The 24,030-nt window shown below is 40.7% G+C and overlaps 1 protein-coding gene across 1 annotated transcript in view; it reads right to left on the bottom strand.

Moving 5' to 3' along the window:
* The window catches only part of plod1a (procollagen-lysine, 2-oxoglutarate 5-dioxygenase 1a), a 30,224-nt gene extending 8,923 nt beyond the window's left edge, over positions 1 to 21,301 (bottom strand). The window contains exons 1-11 of the mRNA XM_062998513.1: positions 21,025 to 21,301; positions 13,840 to 13,931; positions 13,579 to 13,712; positions 12,186 to 12,349; positions 8,562 to 8,674; positions 7,531 to 7,594; positions 5,200 to 5,297; positions 5,006 to 5,107; positions 4,641 to 4,772; positions 1,641 to 1,762; positions 801 to 905 (exon numbers count right to left, since the gene is read on the bottom strand). Of these exons, the coding sequence (XP_062854583.1) occupies positions 801 to 905; positions 1,641 to 1,762; positions 4,641 to 4,772; positions 5,006 to 5,107; positions 5,200 to 5,297; positions 7,531 to 7,594; positions 8,562 to 8,674; positions 12,186 to 12,349; positions 13,579 to 13,712; positions 13,840 to 13,931; positions 21,025 to 21,118 (1,220 nt within the window). The 5' untranslated portion in view covers positions 21,119 to 21,301. The remainder of the gene's footprint in view (positions 1 to 800; positions 906 to 1,640; positions 1,763 to 4,640; positions 4,773 to 5,005; positions 5,108 to 5,199; positions 5,298 to 7,530; positions 7,595 to 8,561; positions 8,675 to 12,185; positions 12,350 to 13,578; positions 13,713 to 13,839; positions 13,932 to 21,024) is intronic.
* Between the last annotated feature and the right edge of the window lie 2,729 nt (positions 21,302 to 24,030).

The following is a 24,030-nucleotide window of genomic DNA, read 5'->3' on the forward strand; positions in this document are numbered from 1 at the left end:
ACCAATAACTAGTATAATAAGCTTAAAAACACAACAAATGCTGGTCAGTGACCAACAACCAGTATAACTAGCTTAAAACATAACAAATGTAAGTCAGTAACCAATAACTAGTATAATAAGCTTAAAAACACAACAAATGCTGGTCAGTAACCAACAACTAGTAGAACCAGATTAAAAACACAACAAATGCTGGTCAGTAACCAATAACTAGTATAATAAGCTGAAAAAAACACAACAAATGCTGACCAGTATCCAACAGCTAGTAGAACCAGCTTAAAAACACAACAAATGTGAGTCAGTAACCAATAACTAGTATAATAAGCATAAAATCATAACAAATGCTGGTCAGTAACCAACAACTAGTATAATAAGCATAAAATCATAACAAATGCTGGTCAGTAACCAACAACTAGTATAATAAGCATAAAATCATAACAAATGCTGGTCAGTAACCAACAACTAGTATAATAAGCATAAAATCATAACAAATGCTGGTCAGTAACCAACAACTAGTAGAACCAGACTAAAAACATACCAAATGCTGGTCAGTTACAAACAATCAGTATAATCAGCTTAAAAACACAACAAATGCTGGTCAGTAACCAACAACTAGTAGAACCAGACTAAAAACATACCAAATGATGGTCAGTGACCAACAACAACCACTACCACAAGCTCAAAAATAGTTTTAAGCAAAATTTTTGATCTAGCCTTTGTTGTGTTTTGAACATTAAACCACCACCCAGCTTATATCAGCAAACATTAGTACTTGACATTCATAGCAAAAAGGTTCAACTTACTTGTTCACTTCAATTAGTATCTTTAATGTTTCTTCATTTTTCAGAACCACGTCGGCATCCAGACTGAAGAAGTACTCACAGTCAAGATCATCTCGACACATATCACTGCAAATAAAGGAAAATATATATTAGTTGCCACTGATAGATACACATAGTTGCCACTGTTGGGCCCCTAAATGGGCTTAAATTGCATTCATAATTGTCAGGAGTCGCCTTGGGTGATGCTCAATAAACACTTGAGCCGCAGCGGTAAAAACACATGCTGGAACCAGAGCTGGGATCTTGAATACATCGTACTGAGTCTCAGCTCCGCCTAGGGGTGGGATTAAGCCGAATAGGGACTCTCTCATAACTAATGCAATTATGACCTCTGCTGGCTGATTGATGGCACCTGCACTGAGGTGAGAAAAAAGTGCTGTCAGGGTGTGTCTCTCCGTACACAGTGATGAGCTGCACTGCACTCGTCAAAGTGTAGGTGACGAAATGCATACGGCATGATGCCCACGTGTCGGAGGTGGCGTGGGTTAGCTTGGTTCTCCTCAATCAGAGCGGGGATCGGCAATGGTGGAGAGGAAGCATGACGCAATTGGGCTCTAAAAGGCGCTAAAAGGGAGAAGAAGGGGAGAAAATACATTTACATTTACAGTTTTGGTATCTAAACGTGGCCTTATCTTCTTTTTACCAATTTGGAATCGATTAGCAGAATCGGAATCTGTATCAGATTCGCAAAAGTACAAATCATATCCAGCTTTAGTAGGACTTGAACCAAGGACCTAACAGTACTTTAACCTCTGAGCTACGACTGTGCATGATAGTATTAACAGCACTAAAAATACATACAAGCCTAAATTGCGTGAGGTCACGTGATCGATTCCTTCATCCGGCCCGATCAGTTTCACAGCCTGGTATTCCGTCTCGTGCTTCTCTAGAAAAGCGTGGATGTGCCGTTCATGATGGGGCTCCTGGAAAACATGAGGAAAACAAGACAATTCCGAATTAGAATTAGCTTTTGTGTTAAAATAAACTTATTTTATTGTTTACTGGCAGTAAAATATCCTTCATACAACATAATATACAGTGCCTTGCAAAAGTATTCAGCCCCCTTGAACTTTTCAACCTTTTGCCACATTTCAGGCTTTAAACATAACGATATGAAATTGTAATTTTTTGTGAAGAATCAACAACAAGTGGGACACAATCGTGAAGTGGAACGAAATTTATTGGATATTTTAAACTTTTTTTAGAAATAAAAAACTGAAAAGTGGGGCGTGCAATATTATTCAGCCCCCTTGCGTTAATACTTTGTAGCGCCACCTTTTGCTGCGATTACAGCTGCAAGTCGCTTGGGGTATGTCTCTATCAGTTTTGCACATCGAGAGACAGAAATTTTTGCCCATTCTTCCTTGCAAAACAGCTCGAGCTCAGTGAGGTTGGATGGAGAGCGTTTGTGAACAGCAGTTTTCAGCTCTTTCCACAGATTCTCGATGGGATTCAGGTCTGGACTTTGACTTGGCCATTCTAACACCTGGATACGTTTATTTGTGAACCATTCCATTGTAGATTTTGCTTTATGTTTTGGATCATTGTCTTGTTGGAAGATAAATCACCGTCCCAGTCTCAGGTCTTTTGCAGACTGCAACAGGTTTTCTTCCAGAATGGTCCTGTATTTGGCTCCATCCATCTTCCCATCAATTTTAACCATCTTCCCTGTCCCTGCTGAAGAAAAGCAGGCCCAAACCATGATGCTGCCACCACCATGTTTGACAGTGGGGATGGTGTGTTCAGGGTGATGAGCTGTGTTGCTTTTACGCCAAACATAACGTTTTGCATTGTGGCCAAAAAGTTCGATTTTGGTTTCATCTGACCAGAGCACCTTCTTCCACATGTTTGGTGTGTCTCCCAGGTGACTTTTTATAGATATCTTTGAGAAATGGCTTTCTTCTTGCCACTCTTCCATAAAGGCCAGATTTGTGCAGTGTACGACTGATTGTGTCCTATGGACAGAGTCTCCCACCTCAGCTGTAGATCTCTGCAGTTCATTCAGAGTGATCATGGGCCTCTTGGCTGCATCTCTGATCAGTCTTCTCCTTGTTTGAGCTGAAAGTTTAGAGGGACGGCCGGGTCTTGGTAGATTTGCAGTGGTCTGATACTCCTTCCATTTCAATATGATCGCTTGCACAGTGCTCCTTGAGATGTTTAAAGCTTGGGAAATCTTTTTGTATCCAAATCCGGCTTTAAACTTCTCCCCAACAGTATCTCGGACCTGCCTGGTGTGTTCCTTGGTCTTCATGATGCTCTCTGCGCTTTAAACAGAACTCTGAGACTATCACAGAGCAGGTGCATTTATACGGAGACTTGATTACACACAGGTGGATTCTATTTATCACCATCAGTCATTTAGGTCAACATTGGATCATTCAGAGATCCTCACTGAACTTCTGGAGTGAGTTTGCTGCACTGAAAGTAAAGGGGCTGAATAATATTGCACGCCCCACTTTTTAGTTTTTTATTTCTAAAAAAAGTTTAAAATATCCAATAAATTTCGTTCTACTTCACGATTGTGTCCCACTTGTTGTTGATTCTTCACAAAAAATTACAATTTCATATCGTTATGTTTGAAGCCTGAAATGTGGCAAAAGGTTGAAAAGTTCAAGGGGGCTGAATACTTTTGCAAGGCACTGTAAGTGGTTATTTTACATATTATTTTCATCAACTGTGCCATCTTGGTCACGGATGGTCTGGTCCCTGGGCGGAAGGCAGGAATACCCTAGACAGGGCGCCAATTCATTGCAGGGCTTTGGCTATCTTCCCATCCTCAGACATAGCCACTCATGTCTGTGTAGACGCCTGCCTGGCAGTTAGCCAGGAGCTCAGTAGTGGTTTGCAAGCATAATAGGCTGGTGCACCACCCAAGCACCAGTTGGAGGCATATAATTTATACTACTGATATTAAACACCTCTAGCAACAGAACCTGAAGTCAATAATAAGAAGTGGAGCCGCTCAGGTGGCACAGCGGTAAAAACACATGCTAGAACACCAGAGCTGGGATCTCGAATACATCGTATCGAGTCTCAGCTCTGCTTGCCGGCTGGGCTGAGCTGCCACGTGAACAACGATTGGCCTGTTGCTCATATAGGGGTGGGATATTAAGCTGGATATGGACTCATGGCTGATGCAGCTATGACCTCTAATGGCTGATTGATGGCGCCTGCACAGAGACGGGGAAAGAGTGCGTTGATCAGGGTGTGTTTCTCCGTACACAGTGCTGATCAAGTGTAGGTGACAAAATGCATACGGCTGCTGACCACGTGTCAGAGGGGGCGTGGGTAAGCTTCGTTCTCCTCAATCAGAGCCGGGGTCGGCATTAGTGGAGAGGAAGCATGACGCAATCAGGCAATTGGACACGCTTAAGTTGGGAGAAAATTCATAAACAAAAATATAAAAAAATAGTAGGAAGTGGGTGTCCAGATAAATTTGCCCACTTATAGTTGGGCCCTACTTAATTCTGTGAGAACTGTGACTGTATACTGTGCAAGCAATTCAGGGTCAAGAGTCCAACAGTCCAACAGTGGTGGTGGACCTTAACCGTTAGGCTCCAACTGGCAGTGTTGGGTTCCCACACTGAGCCACACTAAGCTCTATGCGACCCCCTACTTGCATAGGCGCCCAAACCAGTCCCAGAGATTGTACTGTATATCGCAACAGGAAGAGCCCCCTTTCAACCCTCCCTCCCTCAAACACGGCTAATTGTGTTTGCCTGGATTCCTGAACTCGAGTTCGAACTCTTCATAGTGGTGTGCTAGTGTAGTGTAGTGTAGTGTAGTGTCGTTATGTCCCACCTGGTTCGAAATGAAGAGACTAAGGCGGGTTTTTGGGTACTTGAGACTGAGCAGGCGCTCAAAAAACGCCGTTAGGAACGGAGTGGGCTGCTGAATGAAGATGCCAATGGTCACCCCTGGGTACTCGCTCTCCTGCAGAGAAACAGAAGCGAAGTGGAAACAAGAACAATAATATGTGAAGACATGGATCCCAAAATTTGCTACACAGGTACATATACAATGAAACAGACATTGGGAAACCCAAACATGAGACAATTCTAAAAAAAATATTATTTATGGTCAACAGAAGCTGGAATTGACTTGACAAAACAAAAACTAAAGCTAGAAATGAACGGTTATGCTAATAAAATAAATCCATTATCCACCTTTAGTCCAGAAAGTGGTCGCAAGTCGTCATTGCAAAAGGCGCATCCGGTTTCGAAGGTCCAAACTTTTGGGATGTAGTTCCCGAGGTAATTTATCTGAAGCTAGGAAACAGAATTATTAAAATGCTATTTATTAACAGCCCCTATTGCAAATTGTCACTTCATAATAAATGCAGACGCAAAAGTCTGGTTACCTTAGTAGGTCCGTTGCCATGGACTATGACTGGCAGGGTGTTGTAGATCAGGTTTCTGGCTCGTACCCTGGAATCTTCAAACTTCAGGACCACTTCATCTGTTCAGAAAACGTCTCATCAGTATTATCTTTAAAAGTACTTCATATTCAATTGTATATTACATACAATATATTCTTCGTACTGTGGTATTTTATGCTAATTTATCTGAAAACAAAACTTCTTGTCTAGCATAGCAGTAAAACACGCTAGCACACCAGAGCTGACCAAGCTGATCAATCTTGAAATTGCGAGTTTGAATCTCAGCTCTGCTATCGACAAACCGGGCACCTATACAGAGAATGATTGGCTCATCTGAGGGTTGGATGGCAGAGAGAATTCCTCATAACTGCTGCAATTACGACCTCTGCTGGCGGTGTGATTCTCCTAGCGACCTAGTCTAGTGGACACGCGTCGGAGGGGACGTGCGATATTCACGGTTCATGTCAGCAGCAGTACAGGAAGCAAAATGCGATCTGGTAATTGGATGTGACTAAATTGGGACTGTGAAAAATGCATAAAAAAATACGGAGCTGTCAACTAGTGGACACGTGTCGGAAGGGACGCGTGATAATCACGGTCCTTCTTGGTCAGGAAAAATGCATAAAAAATACAGAGATGAAGAAGTAAAATGTCTACAAACATTTGTAAAGGACAAATGGCAAACATTTTTTTCTGCTCATTTATCTTTAGCACAGCGGTAAAACACGCTAGCACACCAGAGCTGACATCTCGAACCCGCAAACTCAAATCTCAGCTCTGCTACAGATAGGCCAGGGGCCTATATGGATAATGATTGGCTCGTCCGAGGGTTGGATGTCAGACAGAATTCCTCATAACTGCTGCAATTATGACCTCTGCTGGCTATGTTACTTCTGTTTGCGATATGGATCCCCATATGAACCCGCCTCGTGCAGGTTAAAAAAGAAAGCGGTCGACTAGTGGACATGTGTCGGAGTGGGCTTTCACATTAGCCTAAAATATATGCAGTTCCACAGGACCATGGAACACATTAACATGTTTCCCATGCATCCTTATCGGTAAAATACCTTGAAACTCAACGTCTTTTGAGCTCAACTCCCGGAAACGACTGAGGACGAGTTTCAAGGTACCACTGCAGTATTAAATTAGAGTGACGTCTATGTGATCTTTTTAGCTAGAACAGCCAGTCTTATGTAAAGGCTTCTCACAAGACTTTGAAGTATGTCTGTGGGAATTTGTGCCCATTCAGTCAAAACAGCATTTGTATAACTGGGCACTGGTGTTGGTCAAGAAAGCCTCAATTGATGTTCCAGTTCATTCCAAAGCTGTTTAGTGGGGCTGAGGTCAGGGTTCTTGTATTTCTTTGTGCACAGGGCAATGTCATGCTGGAACAGGTAAGAGCCTTCCCTAAACTGTTTCTGCAAAGTTGGAAACCTTTAAATCGTTGATTTATTACACCTGTTAGCAATTGTTGTGGCTGAAACACATGAATTCAATAGTTAGAAGAGGTGTCCCAAAACTTTTGTCCATTCAGTTAGGTTTTAAAAGGTGCGACCAAACTACCCCTAATTATATGAGCACAGAGAAGTCACCAGCTGTATTAATCAATTAATCAGTTCCTCACAAGGGTACGTAAACTATGCTACGACCCTCAAGCCCCTTCTTAGCAAACAAACAGCTGGTGTGTGTTATGCAAAGATCCAGATGTTTACACTGATTTTAAAGCACGGCCACTTTCGTGTATTCAGGGCAGGCACATCTGGCTCAGCAGTCTGTTTTTTCTTAACACCCAGCTACGGCAGCGCTGATCAGAACCCCAAATAAAAGGTCGCTTCTTCCTCCGCTGGCGTACGTGTGCACAGGCACATCTAACAGTTGACTCTCAAATTCCACCCCCCCCAGGGGAACGGTAAACAAGGGCTCACGGTGGCTGGAAAATCGCCACGGCTGCAGGAAACCGACTTCCACGTCGGTGAAAAGAGACCAGGCCCATACGAGGGTAATAATGAGTTCGGGTTTCTGCTTTTCCATCAAAGCATGCCAGCACTAGGGGCTCATTATTCAGGAAGTTTACAGGAACATGGGAGTTTTATTTTCCAGTGGCTCCTGGTAGTGATCACGGCAGGAGGGATTTTATAGGCGACCAAAAACAGCAAGGCTGGTGCACCAGCCATGGATAATGGATTTAAAAAGGCTTCTCAGCAACTTTGGTTCCCTATAAAGACTCGGTCAGTACACCGTGTTCTCCACCCAACCTTTATATCTCAATTTACTAAATATACAACACACCAGTTAACAAAATGATACACTTACCAAGAGCGCCGTGCAGGTTCTGGAATAATCTGCATCTACCATCCAGAGTTATGTTTATAGATTTCTATAGAGGAAATGATAGGGAGAAGAACATCAGCACCAATACGTTTCCTTACTATACAGTGGTGGCATAGAGTAAATTAATATTTTATCAACTGTCGCCCGAATCGCTGATCGCTTATCGCCCTGTGTTTACGCCAGAAGCGTCATTATCGCCTGTAGACGTTTGGTTAACTGACAGCAAGCAAAAAAGAAACATTGTATCATGATCTGGCTTTTGTGGTCCACCGGGTTCCACAAGGAATGAATGGGGGGAAAAACAGGAATACCCTTGACAGGAGGTTCTGCAAGGCTTCAGCCAACTCCAACCAGATTAAAGTAATCATGTCTAGCTAGACGCCCAGTCAGCCACCAATCTCAATGGTGGTAGGCTAGTGTAACAGACTGCGGCATCCAAACCCTATGTTAGGGTTTTTTAAACCCTGAGTGGTGACCCTTAGGTGGGAACAGACAGCAGCGTCCAAACCCTATGCGAGGGTTTTTCAAACCCTGGGTGGTGACCCGTACATGACTCTATGCTAGGGTTTTTTAAACTCTGAGTGGCGACCCTTAGGTGGTAACAGACCACAGCGTCCAAACCCTATGGCAGGGTTTTTCAAACCCTGGTGGTGACCCTTACGTGACTCACTGGGTGGCGACCACTAGGTGGTAAGAGACCGCAGTGACAGGGCAAACTGGCAGTGGCGGGGCTTGAACCGGCAAACTTCTGATTACTGATCCAGTACCTTAACCACTAGGCTACAGCAGCTTATATGTTACATCAGAGAGAGTAAGATGCATTGTTTGTGTTTCCTGGGTCACGTATAAAAGGATGGACAAGATGTGGGTTGCTTTAAAAAAAAAATCACTGTACATGTTTAGCGTACAGTCTAAACACCCGCCTTCGGATATGCATTACCCATAGTGCATTACAGGTTTGGTGAAACAGGTCGGGTTTTTTCTGTTGGTCATTTGAAAAGAAAGAAACTCACCCGCTTCTCTGGATTGATGTAGATTTTTGTATAAAAGAGCTGATCGCTGTCGTCATCTTTTCCTGACCATTCGGAGACCAGCTGTTTAAGGTTACTCGCATAGCCGATGAAGCCTGCGAACAAAAAGAAGAGCAATTTAAAAATCAAGGCACAAAAGCAAGCCCCTGCTGCAAAATCAGCACCTTAAAGGTTGACGGACAGTGTCAGATGAGTATCAGCAGCTATTAACTGACAGACCTGTTTTTTTTGCTGACCATCTATTCATTTTTTTCCCTCTGTCCCTCTCAAGGTGACATGGTCTTTCATCCTGATCCTGTTCTAAGTACACTATTAGGCCAAAAGTATATGAACACCTGACCATAAGATTGTTGGACATCCCACCTTAAAAACAGATGGTATTAGAGTAGAGTGAGCAGCTGTTTAAGGTTACTTGCATAGCCAATGAAGCCTGCACAAGGCACAAACAAAAGCTGTTCTGTTAGCCGAATATGAGCTAATCCGACAGTTTCCTGCCTCTGCTTTGCTCGTATCCCAACATCTGATTTAATCATTAGCGTGAAACATAGTGGAAAATAACGTCTATGCGGACATGCGGAAATGTAAAGAGGAGCGATCGTGGGTAGACGGTTTTACAGCTGTTAGTGTCTTACTTCAGGTCGAAACTATGCAGTACAGGAAATGAACATGCTTAGGAATGCTGTGGAAAAGAAGCAGCTTTAAATGTTTTGTAGTTTTTATTAAATATGACTCGAATAAATAAATGCATTAGTATATGATATATAATCCATATACTGTATTAGGCTGAATGAATGCGACCCCAAATTTATTATAATCAAGCTTTAAGTTACTAATTGGCCCTTTCTGTTATCAAGTTTAGGTGTTTCAGTCAGACCCACAGCTAACAGGTGTAGAACATCAATTACACTATATGGCCAAAAGTATCTGGACACCTGACCATGAGCTTGTTGGACATCCCATTTAAAAGACAAATGGTATTAAAATAGAATGTCCTCTATGTAAGCTTTTCAGCTATAACAACAGCCACCCTTCTGAAAACAGGACTTTGAAGTATGTCTGTGGGAATTTGTGCTCATTCAGTCAAAAGAGCATTCATATGTCTGGGTACTAATGTCGGTCATGAAAGCCTCAACTGACCTATATGTGATCTTTTTCAGCTAGAACAACAGCCACTCATTTGAGAAGGCTTGTCACAAGTCTTTGAACTATGTCTGTGGAAATTTGTGCTCATTCAGTCAAAAGAGCATGTGTATGGCTGGGCACTGATGTCGGTCAGGAAAGCCTCAACTGATCTCTACGCGATCTTTTTCAGCTAGAACAACTAGGGATGTCCCGATCACGTTTTTTTGTTCCCGATCCCGATCATTAATTTTGATCCCGATCCGATACCGATTCTCAAACCGGTACTTGTATTTTCTAGATATTGTCTAGATAAGAACTAGATAATACTGTTCACACAGTGCACACTTTAAGTACATTACAGTTATTCAAATTAATCCAATGTATATGTTTAACAACTGAATAGCTCTGCAGTGCTGTAGGAAAAAAATTGCCTGCATGCAAGCTATTGCTTAATGTTCTTTTATTTTTACAAAATAAAACTAATCAAACTTAGTGCAGCATTGTAGTAGTAAAACTAGAACACTCAAAATGAGTGAGATAATTACAGTTTCACTTTGAACTTTACATTCAAAGAACATAATTCTGTTTAATGCAGTGATACACTAAATATGAACAGAAATCTCCACTCACAAGTGGTGTAGCAGCTTAACTTGAATATAAAAAAAACAAATAAGTTACTTAAAAGCATTACAGTAAAACCTGAATACCAAAATAAAATAAAGAGCATGTTATGAAGGAATGCCAGTTTTTAAAGTGCTTGTATTGTGACAATGGTTTAATGGACATTTCTACGCGAAGTGAGTGTGTTTTGACCCTTTGGGGCTTCCATAGTGCATGGAATTGCGTGCCTGGCTCTAGCTGTCCGCTATTCGGAACAGAAGAAGTTAATAAAGTGTTCTGCTCCCGACAATTGGTGAATATACCGTGTATTTATTTCTTTATTAAGCAAGTGCATCGCTACGACGCTCGGTTACATAACTAAGCCAGTCAGAGTGCTTGATACTGAGATGTCGTGTAACACGTAAACTCGTAAAAGCTGTATGTTATGGTCCTGAAGTTTTCATACTCGGATTAAAAGTAATTGTTTTGTAAACCGGTGTGATCCTTGACTCACACACCATATAAACAGTCAAATTCTTCAGTAATGAACGCAGCTCTGCTCTGACCGCCTCGTGAAACGCTCGCATTGCAGACATTCCACTTCACTGTTGGACTTTACTTTCCAATTTAATGCTGAAATAAAACAAAAGATCGGCTTATGATCGACATTAGTAAAGCCGATACGATCAGTTAAAAAATGCCTTGATCGGCCCCGATTCCGATCTTTGAGATCGGATCGGGACATCCCTAACAACAACCACTCTTCTGAGAATGATTCTAAAAAGACTTTGAACTAACTATGTCTGTGGGAATTTGTGCTCATGCAGCCAAAAGAGCATGTGTATGGCTGGGCACTGATGTCGGTCAGGAAAGCCTCAACTGACCTCAATGTGATCTTTTTCAGCTAGAACAACCACTCGTTTGAGAAAGCTTGTCACAAGTCTTTGAACTATGTCTGTGGAAATTTGTGCTCATTCAGTCAAAAGAGAATTAGTATGGCTGGGCACTGATGTTGGTCAAGAAAGCCTCAATTGATGTTCCAGTTCATTCCAGAGCTGTTCAGTCCAGGGCTAAAGTCCCCTTTAAATCCCCTTTTCTTTACAGCAAAGGGCCTTCCCTAAACTGTTGCTGCAAAGTTGGAAGCATATAATACACCTGTTAGTGTCACTGACGTTCTTAACCGCTTATCCAATTAGGGTCGCGGGGGGTGCTGCAGCCGATCCCAGCTTTTCAATGGGCGCAAGGCACACAGTAACACCCTGGACGGGCACCCGGAGGAAACCCACGCAGACACAGGGAGAACATTCAGACTCTGCACAGAAAGGACCTGGACCGCCCCACCTGGGGATGGAACCCAGGATCGTCTTGCTGTGAGTGCTACCCACCGAGCCAACGGGCCGCCCGCTGAAATACATTAATTCTAAAATTAGCAGGGGTGTCCCAATACTTTTGTCTATATAGTGAGTTTAAAAGTATATGCTTTTAACATTGTGGCAAAAGTTTGGGGAAGGCCGTTTCATGTTCAAGCTTTGGTTGACAAGGTTGCTGTGGATAAATTTTAATGGTCTGAAGGAATCCTGATCTCAACCAGATTGTACACCTCTAAGGGATGAATTGGAACTTTGAATTGCAAGCTAGACCTTCACATTTAACACTTGAGCCTGACCTCGTGGATGCTCTTTCTACTGAATGGATCCAAATTTTCACAAAGACACTCCAAGATTTTGTGGAAATCCAGTGGAAAGCCTGTGGTTTTGGAATAAAATGTACAACAGCCACATGGTCAGGTGTCCACATACTTTTAGCTATAAAGTATGAACACAACTGTTCCAGCCAGTGCTTCCTGAGGTGTTGCTGTGTATACTGTCATAGTACTGTACCCACCTCCGGCTCCAAGGAACCTCTTTCCTTCTCTGACGTGTGGATGCTTGTCTTCCAGATGACGGTCCGGCCAAATGAGGGTCTCGGCAGAGAAGACCACCTTATGCTTGGTCTGCTGGAACTTCTTCAGCAGCTCTTTTGGGCCCGACGAGAAGATCACGTCATAGCTGCAGAAATCCCAAGAAGACAGAAGTTACCATCTAGACTGTTGAGGATTATTTACAATTACATTTAAATATTACAGTGTTTAATATGTATCAAGGTGCTCGGGTGGTGCAGAGGTCTATTATGCAAGCCCACTATTGCTAAGACCTGTGTTTAGCAGTGCTATCTTAGCAGTGCTATCGGTTAGATGGACATCTACACACAAAGCCCTGCAATGGATTGGCGACCTGTCCAGAGTATTCTTGCCTCACTCCCAGTATGTTACCCAGTGGAACTGGACCAGGATAAAACTTGCTTTGGGGTCATGGTTAGGAATATCAGTTATTATTCAACTACCCGATAACCGACAAAGATGCCATGGTTAAAATAACGACTGTTAAAAATGGGATATTCCGCTAGCACACCAGAGGCAAGATTCTGAACTCCTCGGTTTGAAACTCGGGTCCTCAAATGCAATCTGGGATCCCCCAGCAGCGGAAGACAAATTGACTACACTAAATCAGGAGAAAAATGGGAGAAAATGCATAAATTAAAAAAAGATACATTTTAAAAGCAAAGCTACTTTGCTCTACACACATGATCAGGTCGCTGATGCTCACCAACAGCTTTTTTTTCCACAGATAGTGCTCTGCCATTCTCAATTCGCGCAGAACATTTTATGCCCTTATATTTTTTCCGTGCCCCAATCCCTCCAACTAATGCTGTCAGGTAAGCTTTAATATACCAACTGCATCTTAATTAAGAGCTTGTAATGAACTGTTTGCCAAAAGCTACAGTTCAAAACCTACATTTTGAATACTGAACTGGTTCTGCTCAAGGTATTTATATTCTACATTACTGCAATGTTTATTATGTTATTCTGTTTTTATTATTGAATAAATATATGTTAATGGCAACCTATAAGCTTGTCGGTTATCGGTTAAAAGATATAGGCATCCCTAGTCATAAATGTAATATACACTGAAAAGCCACAACCTATAGACCACTGATAGATAAAGTGAATAACATAGATTGTCTTGTTACGATGGCACCTATCGAGCAGTGGGATGTTTTTTTGCGAGTAAAAACGTTAAAGCAGTTTCTCATTTATAACCGACCTGTTTTATTGGTTCTTAAATTAATTTCATTTCATCAAATGGCTAAAATTATAGAACATTTCTCCCCTGAATGATTTTCATTCCAGCATGTCACTAGTTTTAGCTTATTCATCATTTTCCATGGGAGTACATACCTGTCTATAAAAAGAATAATTTTATCTTCCTCCTTTATGCTCTCCAGGGCGGATTTCAGAAGACGAACTTTCTGCCCTCCTCCTGGTGCAGACATGTAGTCCCCACCGGTCCATTTCTCGCCCCTACCAAGTACCTATCAAAGAAAACATAAAGAAATTCAATGATAAAGTGCAGAATGTAATGTTGTAGAATGAAATGAATAGAATGATGCTTTAGTTTAGCTTTCAAGAGCCATGCTGCATCTTTGACATTTTCTGTACCTTCACAGTGTAATTAAAGTGCCGTGCAGATCTCATGAACCGCTTAAATCCATCGCTTTCTTTTGTGGCGACGGTTACGACAAGAAGATTTTCTGTGGGACAAAAAAGCAATGAATCAGTAACCAGGGAGCTAAATTAGAAGAAGAGAAAGAGATATTTTACACTAATTCAAATGCAGCTACTGAATGTTGATTACTGTTCTTGAATACTGATTACAGTTCTTTATAAGGACCAGATTTCATTTGGTTGGTGGACTATTCTCAGTCCTTCAATGACATCAACATGGTAGTGTGTATTAAACGCCCTAATAAAAGGCAAGTTAAACCAGTATTTAAAATCCTAACTACACTGTTGTACCTGATACTATGTTATTACTATAGTATCATTAGTGTCATTGCAGGGCTGAGAATAGTCCACCACCCAAACATCATCTGATTAGTGGAGGTCCCTTTTGGTTAGTAAATCAGGTAAAGGGGGTGACAAATTGCAACCGCTAGAGCTCCAGTCAGTGTACATTATAGCATACATTATAAAATAACCAGTGAATGTAATTATCAAATAGGATTACCTATTAAGGTGCTCTGTAAGTGAATGTGTAAAGTATATATGCACAAGTCTGTAGGGGTTCTAACCCTCTGAGCTCTGTGTAAGAATGAGTGCTACCGACTCTATAACCAATACAGACTCTGTAACCAATGACCATTAAGTATTTTATGGGGTTTTTCTTTACATTTTAAAGGTTTTTTTCTTAATTGTCTTTTCTTTCCTTTCTGTTCTTTACCACCCATTTCTCCCTAATGATATTAATCAAGTCTTAAACAAAAACAGCAAAGAAATGAGCTGTGTCAGCAGTTTAGAAGTTTTTTTGTTGTTGTTCTGACACAGATTAAAACACTATATACTGTATGGTTTGTCAGGGTACAGTAGTTGCAAAAAAAAAAAAAAGCAAACGGTTAAGCAATGTTACTACCGGGGCAAAATTAAACTACAGTTTAATTGCTATACTGATGTTATACCAACAACACTAAAGCAGACTGGAAGCGTAGGTATGTAAAGTCGTCCACTTTCTACAACAGACCTGTGATCAAGTTGTATATCAGTGGAGTCGTACCTCAGTATAACAGTATACAATCAGTGGTAACTATTAATAATAAAGCTCCCTTGCGAATAATAAAGCTCCCAAGCTCCCTTGAGATCATTGACAAGCTCCTCCCATGTAATTCTGGACTGACCTCACCTTTCTCAGAATCATTCTTACCCCACCAGGTGAGATCTTGCATGGAGCTCCAGAGTGAGGGTGATTGACTGTGATCTTGTATTTCTTCCATTTTCGAATGATCGCACCAACAGTGGTCTCTTTCTCACCAAGCTTCTTGCTGATGGTCTTGTAGCCCATTCCAGCCTTGTGCAGGTCTACAATCTTGTCCCTGACGTCCTTTGATAGCTCTTTGATCTTGCCCATGGTGGTCGAGAGATTTGAACAGAAGAAACTGATTCTGTGACAGGAGTCTTTTATACAGGGACAGGACTAATTTGTGTGCCTCATGGGCACATAACCGGTCTGTGGGGGTCAGAATTCTTGCTGGTTGGTAGGGGATCAAATACTTATTTCCCTTAATTACATACAAATTAATGTATAACTTTTATTTAATGTTTTTTTTCTGGATTTTTTGTTGATATTCTGTCTCTCTGTTAAAATACACCTTCCATAAAATTATAGACTGTTCAAGTCTTTGTAAGGGGGTAAACTTACAAAATCAGCAGGGGATCAAATACTTATTTCCCCCACTGTACATGATAAAACCTTTTATATTCTATGTACTTGACAGTGACAGTAAAATCAGCCACAGACATATAAAAAGTCCCAGTCATACAAAATAAAACCGTGATATACCGTGAAACCGTCAGATACTATCTGATAGATAGATAGATAGATAGATAGATAGATAGATAGATAGATAGATAGATAGATAGATAGATAGATAGATAGATAGATAGATAGATAGATAGACCCTTGAGTTACATACAAACATTTCGGGTTATGAACAATCTTTTTCAACTTAACGTACAAACAAATTTCGAATTACGAACAGAAATTCGCGAAACATGTGACGTCATGAACAAGTTGACTCCAACCGTCTCTCTCTCTCTCTCTCTCTCTCTCTCCCTATATACAGTGTATCACAAAAGTGAGTACACCCCTCACATTTCTGCAGATATTTAAGTATATCTTTTCATGGGACAACACTGACAAAATGACACTTTGACACAATGAAAAGTAGTCTGTGTGCAGCTTATATAACAGTGTAAATTTATTCTTCCCTCAAAATAACTCAATATACAGCCATTAATGTCTAAACCACCGGCAACAAAAGTGAGTACACCCCTTAGTGAAAGTTCCTAAAGTGTCAATATTTTGTGTGGCCACCATTATTTCCCAGAACTGCCTTAACTCTCCTGGGCATGGAGTTTACCAGAGCTTCACAGGTTGCCACTGGAATGCTTTTCCACTCCTCCATGACGACATCACGGAGCTGGCGGATATTCGAGACTTTGTGCTCCTCCACCTTCCGCTTGAGGATGCCCCAAATATGTTCTATTGGGTTTAGGTCTGGAGACATGCTTGGCCAGTCCATCACCTTTACCCTCAGCCTCTTCAATAAAGCAGTGGTCGTCTTAGAGGTGTGTTTGGGGTCATTATCATGCTGGAACACTGCCCTGCGACCTAGTTTCCGGAGGGAGGGGATCATGCTCTGCTTCAGTATTTCACAGTACATATTGGAGTTCATGTGTCCCTCAATGAAATGTAACTCCCCAACACCTGCTGCACTCATGCAGCCCCAGACCATGGCATTCCCACCTCCATGCTTGACTGTAGGCATGACACACTTATCTTTGTACTCCTCACCTGATTGCCGCCACACATGCTTGAGACCATCTGAACCAAACAAATTAATCTTGGTCTCATCAGACCATAGGACATGGTTCCAGTAATCCATGTCCTTTGTTGACATGTCTTCAGCAAACTGTTTGCGGGCTTTCTTGTGTAGAGACCTCAGAAGAGGCTTCCTTCTGGGGTGACAGCCATGCAGACCAATTTGATGTAGTGTGCGGCGTATGGTCTGAGCACTGACAGGCTGACCCCCCACCTTTTCAATCTCTGCAGCAATGCTGACAGCACTCCTGCGCCTATCTTTCAAAGACAGCAGTTGGATGTGACGCTGAGCACGTGCACTCAGCTTCTTTGGACGACCAACGCGAGGTCTGTTCTGAGTGGACCCTGCTCTTTTAAAACGCTGGATGATCTTGGCCACTGTGCTGCAGCTCAGTTTCAGGGTGTTGGCAATCTTCTTGTAGCCTTGGCCATCTTCATGTAGCGCAACAATTCGTCTTTTAAGATCCTCAGAGAGTTCTTTGCCATGAGGTGTCATGTTGGAACTTTCAGTGACCAGTATGAGAGAGTGTGAGAGCTGTACTACACACCTGCTCCCTATGCACACCTGAGACCTAGTAACACTAACAAATCACATGACATTTTGGAGGGAAAATGACAAGCAGTGCTCAATTTGGACATTGAGGGGTGTAGTCTCTTAGGGGTGTACTCACTTTTGTTGCCGGTGGTTTAGACATTAATGGCTGTATATTGAGTTATTTTGAGGGAAGAATAAATTTACACTGTTATATAAGCTGCACACAGACTACTTTTCATTGTGTCAAAGTGTCATTTTGTCAGTGTTGTCCCATGAAAAGATATACTTAAATATCTGCAGAAATGTGAGGGGTGTACTCACTTTTGTGATACACTGTATATATATATATATATATATATATATATATATATATACAGTGAGCGAACATTCGGACAGCGGACAGTGTTTTTCCAGTGTTTTCTTTATATTTTGTAAAATTCAATATTAAAATGTCCCCAAAGAAGGTGCAGAGGATGCGTACTGGTGAAAAGATGAAAAAAATCACTTTTTGTTTGTATTTGTAGTATAATTACTCCTGCCAGTAGGTGTCATTGTGTATCAGACAGAGGGGACAGTGAGTGAGAGAGAAGAAGGAATTCGGCTCAGTCAAGTATTCTGTCTTTCATGCAATTACACCTACAAAATACAACACTATTAAAATAAATAAGGAAATAATAGAGAAATATGAGTTATTGTTGTTTCTGGTAGATACATTTTATAAAAAAGAAAGGAATTTATTACGTGTAAGGTACAGCACACGTACTGAAATGTGATGTGTGTTGTTTTATGTACAGCCTGATCGAGCCTTTGCAGTTGCTGCTCCGAGGTTGTGGAACAGTCTACCTTTGGACATCAGGGCCGCTTCCTCCATTTCTGTTTTTAAATCTAGACTAAAAACGCACTTCTACCAACTAGCATTTCCTGGATGAGTGTCATGGTCTGCGTTTCTGTTGTTCTACTGTTTTATACTTTGTGTTGCTTTTTTATGTGTTTTATGTTTCAACATGTACAGCACTTTGGTTGTAAATGTGCTTTATAAATAAATTACTTACTTACTTACTAGTACTACTGTGTATTGTTGTTTATTATTATTGTTTGTTACAGTAATGTGTATATTATAATTTAAGATTTAAGGGAAAATATACTTGTATTTATAACAAAAAAAGACCATTTAAGACATTATAAGGGTTAGGTAAGTGGTGGTTTGGGAGGTCTGGCACGGATTAATTGTATTTACATTGTTATGGGAAACCTTTTGAACCAATTAAAGGTCAAGATAGGTAGTTAGGTAGGTAGGTAGTTACATAGATAACAGTTCCCCATTTTCTGTTCGCTATAAAAGCAAAAAACTTATAAAAGCAAAAAAAAAAGAAATACAAAATCATTTCTGCATTAAAAGTACAATAATACAGCTGTAATATTTTTATAATTTCTACTTGGTGTGTGGGTGTGTTGGGACTCCAGTAAGACCTGTATAATAAGGGGAGACCTGCAGCCTATGTGCCTAAAAGGCAGTGAATCATGGGGAGAGTTTCCACCTTTTTTTCACCAACTAAGCAAATATACTGGACGCCCTTTTTACATGGATAAAACAGTAGATTATTCAGTGTAAAATCATCCAGATTAAGCAAACCATGGCGTAATTTGACTACAGGATATGCTTACACGTACTTTTTCAGTTCTCAAAGGAAACGCTGATCTTACTATGGAATAAGCTGAGTGCTGCTAAACGACTGATGGTATATCAGAAATGGTATATATATATGGGTCATTCTATAATTTGGGGTACATTTCACATCACCAAAAAAGTACAAAAACAATGTTCTTTCTCAACAGAACAATCAGTGGTTCAAGTTAATATATTCCTTTAGTGTAACATATCAACTAGTTGCAAAGCTTAATTTAAACATAATTATTATTTATTTTATTTAAAAGGGCAAGTAGATGTAGACTACTAGGTAACTTAGTTGACAGGTAACATAGTTGACAATTTCCCTATTTTGACCCATAACTTCAGTGGTAGACCTTGCCTGGCTGACCACATGTCATTTCTTGAACAGAATAATGTCTAATTTGAACATACATTTGAATTAAAATTATTTAAAAAAATTGTAACCATAACAATGTATGTAACATAGTTGACGGTCAATTAATATACTCATTGACAATGTTCTATTATAGATAAAATATTTTTAAAAATAAGAGGACATTCACCACAGTTTGTTCAATATGCCCTCTACAGAGAAAAATGATATCATGTAATGCTGGTCACATAGTTTTAGAACAAACCATGTTTGAGTTGCTGAGTGGAGTTCTGTTAGTAACATAGTTGACAGAACTTTTGCGGACAATAATAAATAAATATATTTAAATTATTTAAAAGAGAAACTCAATTTTAAAAATATAATTTTTCTTTAGTATTTAAACTATTGAAATAATTAAAAAAATAAATGTTGTTGCCCATAATTTTATAATTATAATTTTATTCATTATTTTGAAACCAAGGCACCCTCAACTTAAAAAACGGACACAGCAAAAACTGTTCATTTAGGAACATCATGACAAATTTCAAGTTAAATGAAGCATAGGATGCACATAATGTTTTTGTGATATTACAACATGTTTTCCATTAATAGGTAAAATATGACATTTTTAAAGAAAATAGTTAGAATAAATATAATTATTATCATAGGACATGGAATGTACCCCAAATTATAGAATGACTCATATATATATACTGTATATATATATATATATACGTTAATGTAATAAAGCGTACGTTTTATTGATTTTGATGTAAATACAGAGGAATAAAGTCAATGCAAGTCTTAATCTGAAGCCTGCAACTTTAGGTTGATTGGTTTCATTTAAACGTTAGATTTACGTTAAAACGAGTTAAAATCTATCAAACCAAAATGTGGAAATATTTGTATTAGATCTGTTAAAAATCTAATCACAGTTGGCTTTAAAATGAATGAACCAACAGGTTTTTACATAATATCAGAAATGTACTGTTTCACTGTAGTTTTTTAATATATATAATTGGCGTTTTAATAGAATTAAACATCATACGGGGTTCAAAACACAACCAAATACCAAATCCAAACTGTAATTCAAATTAGGATATGGGATAATTTACTGGTATTTAGTAAAAAACAGCTTTAATGATGCATTGCTGATGCATTGCTGATGCACAGTATAGTAAAACTAACCAGTGCTCCAGTGCTGTACGGATCGTCGTTACATCCTGTAGTCTTTCATGCAGCGAGGCATGCGATTAATCGTGGCTTTAATTTACTAAACAAAATGATGCCTCGTAACAAATACAAGCGCATTGACTTGTGATTGTAACTGTTAATCGAGCTACTGCGTCATTATACGTTCAGGCATTAGTGAAAAGTGTTTTAAATCAGTTTTAAAATACCGTACGGAACACCGTGAGCTGGGCTGCTGCATGTTCGAACTGAACTGAACCGTGCAGGCATGCATGCAGGCTCCACGTCAGCGACAGACACACACAATCAACACAGAAGTTTTGTCCAGTTTCTCCAGTTTTCTCTTTTATTTTCAAACTATGTAATGCTTAGAGTCTCCCGAAGGTCTTAACATTTAATAAAACATATAAACTAGTTGTTTTAATGCGTGTTAGGTAAATGTTGGGTGATGTGTGATTTTCTGTGCTATGATTAGTGAAGATTCTCGCTTGGTTGCTTACCTTCAGGAATCTGTGCAGCTGACTCACAGGGTACCGCAGTAAACACACACAAATGCAGTAAAAAGAACCAAAATGAACCGGTTTCTAACTTCATGTTTTGAAAGAAAAAAATCCAGCCTGAATTTTAACTAAGTAAAGCGAACGCAAATGCGATTTTCAGAAAACTTAGCACAAGTTATAAACAGAGCTAAAGCCCACCCTATAGATAAGACTGCCCACTGGGCTGCAACGCACTACTGAGAGAAACCGCTGTGATTCCAGGCCTGTGATTCCAAACCCGGCTTTTAAATTCATTCAATAAACTATTTATGTGGTTATCATGTAGTCATTGTGTACCCATGGTTTTTTTATCGTCATGTATTCATTGTGTTTCTATTGTGTATTCATGGTCATGTATCCATAGTGTATTCATCGTTTGTTACTGTGTAGTAACGCAGTACGAGCTTTTAAATTTATTCAAATAATATATTTTATTAAATACAGATCATAAAGAATATATTTGTTTTTATTTTGTTAATTTATAAAACTTATCGTGTTAGGCAGCACGGCAAAGCGAAAAGAACACTGCTTATCAGGCTAGCTGGACGGCTGTATCCTAATCCACACATAAAACCCTACGCAGTGTGCACGAACGAGTAGCTTTGCCATTGGTCGAAACCGAATTTAGCACACTATTTAAGAAATAGCATGGTATTTGGAAAACAACCGCAGAGATTTTCACGATGGTACATTATGTGATTCTTCTCATGCATTTAATTAGTTTTAAATTCATTCGTGGTCTGTTTTACCACTGCTTTACCCTATTCAGGGTCACGGTGGGTCCGACTTACTGGGCAAAAGGTAGTAAACACCCCAGACAGGTCGCCAGATCATCACAAGGCAACACAGATGCACACACTCATACTGAGAGGGACTTGAGTGGAGTATCTCTAATTAACCTGACTGCATGTCTTTGGACTGTGGAAGGAAACCGAAGTACTCGGAGGAAACCCACGCACACCTAGGGAGAACATGCAAACTCCACACAGAAAAAAACAGACCTCTCCACCTGGAAATCAAACCCAGGACATTCTTACTGTGAGGCGACAGTGGTGCCCATCACGACAATGTGCCGCTCCTTATCCATTTCATTAGTTTTATAAGATTTGTCCTTGACGCTCGCTCTGGCTGCACGCTTTCTGTCTGCTCTCCGCTTGCTTTTAGTTTTTAGTTATTTTAGTTATTTTTTATCTTTTATTTCTAAAATATAGAGCTCAATCAGCAGACACCGACAATAGATCGGCTGGAAAGGCACAGAATTACAGAAATACATTACAGAAATACATTAAACTAGACACAATCCTACCTGGAACGGAGAGGAGAAATGGTTCCAGATCACTCGAGGGTGAGTCAAAATCTAACACAGAACAACCAGCTAAACTAAGGCTAGACAGCTTAACAGACTTCCCGAAGCTTGACAGAAGTCAATCAAAACAGGGGAACAGAAACGAGCCATGTGAGAGAATAAGTCGGTGGCACAAACTTGGAGCAAAACCAAAAGCACAAAAGCAGCAGGTGGCTGTCTTAATGTCTTCCACGCCACAGTGTTCATCATGGGCTCGGAAAGCTAAAACTATTCCAAAAGCTAGCACAATTGCACCCCGTGGGAAAATAGCAGGGTCGCAACAAAAACCGATCCCCTTGCTGAATCGTTTTGAACCGCTCAGAAATCTGATCGAGGTTACCCCCAGCGGTAATGGTAACGAATCAAAACCAGCGAAGCTGACTATAAAAGGGGTCTCAAAGCGGGCTAGCAAAAACACGAGACTGATTAAGCAGAGGCCCTCGCCTGACGCAGAGAACGCGCTGAAAACTCTGATCGTCGGTGACTCTGCCATCAAGAATATAGGCAGCAGATCAATGCTAACATGCTGTCTCCCGAATGTGACTGTCTCGGAATTAAATGAGGAACTTCCCAACATTCTCTCCCAGCATGGAGCGATCGACCGAATTATTCTGCACGTGGGCAGAAGTGACATTCACAGAGAGGAGTCAGAAATCTTAAAGAACAACTTCACTGAACTGTTTAATACACTTGAGAAGCTGACTGCTCAGAAGTTCATCAGCGGACCTCTCCCAGCCCGAGGATCTAATATGTTCTCACGGCTACTCAACCTCAACACGTGGCTAAGCAGAACCTGCAGTTTGAAAGGTTTGGATTATATTGACAATTTTAATCTATTCTGGGGGCGCAGAGAATTTTTTTACCCAGATGGCACCCACCTAAGCAAGACTGGAGTGAAGGCACTAAAGGACAACCTCCATTTTGCTCTTCGCCACCCATCTGCTTCTTGGACTGACTCGACACAATACGTGCATCCTCAACCTCCCTCACCTGCCTTCAACCATGAAGGACCATCAAACATACAATCCCCATCACTGGAGAACACATCTCAGGCTGAGTTTCTGACTCTTGATGAAAGCTATTACGACCTTCATCATCAGGCAGTGACACAGCAGTCAACAGCAGAGACATCACAGTCATCCTCCAATTTCTCTCTCTCAACAACATCACCTCCACATATGGATTTCACAGAGAAACTGGTGTGTGTTGGGACTAAATTCTCACACTCCATCTCAGCCAGTCCACAGGTTTCACCCAAAAAGCCCAGGGCACCCCTTCCCCTTCCCCCCCCGGGCTCTGAGGCCACTTCAGCACCGTCAGCAGCAGCCTTGTACTTCATCTCTTCTGGCTGTACAGAGTTCAGAATGTTCAGCGAGTGCTACTGATAGCGGCTGCAGAATACAAAACAATGATAACACGTTGTGATGTGTTCAGGGTCCTTGCTATAGCAGATATGATACTGACAACAGTTTGGAGAGTAAGCTTGGACCCAGTATGCCTGAAATGTTTTCTATTCCTGTGTTGATTAGAAATAGAAAGAATAGAACGCATTCAGCATATCAAGTCAACCAGTCTAACCTCTTACCTGTACCACGACAACCTTGGGCTGCCCCAGGGGCTCC

This window comes from Trichomycterus rosablanca, chromosome 7 (assembly GCF_030014385.1).
Source record: "Trichomycterus rosablanca isolate fTriRos1 chromosome 7, fTriRos1.hap1, whole genome shotgun sequence".
In the NCBI taxonomy this organism is placed as follows: Eukaryota; Metazoa; Chordata; class Actinopteri; order Siluriformes; family Trichomycteridae; genus Trichomycterus; species Trichomycterus rosablanca.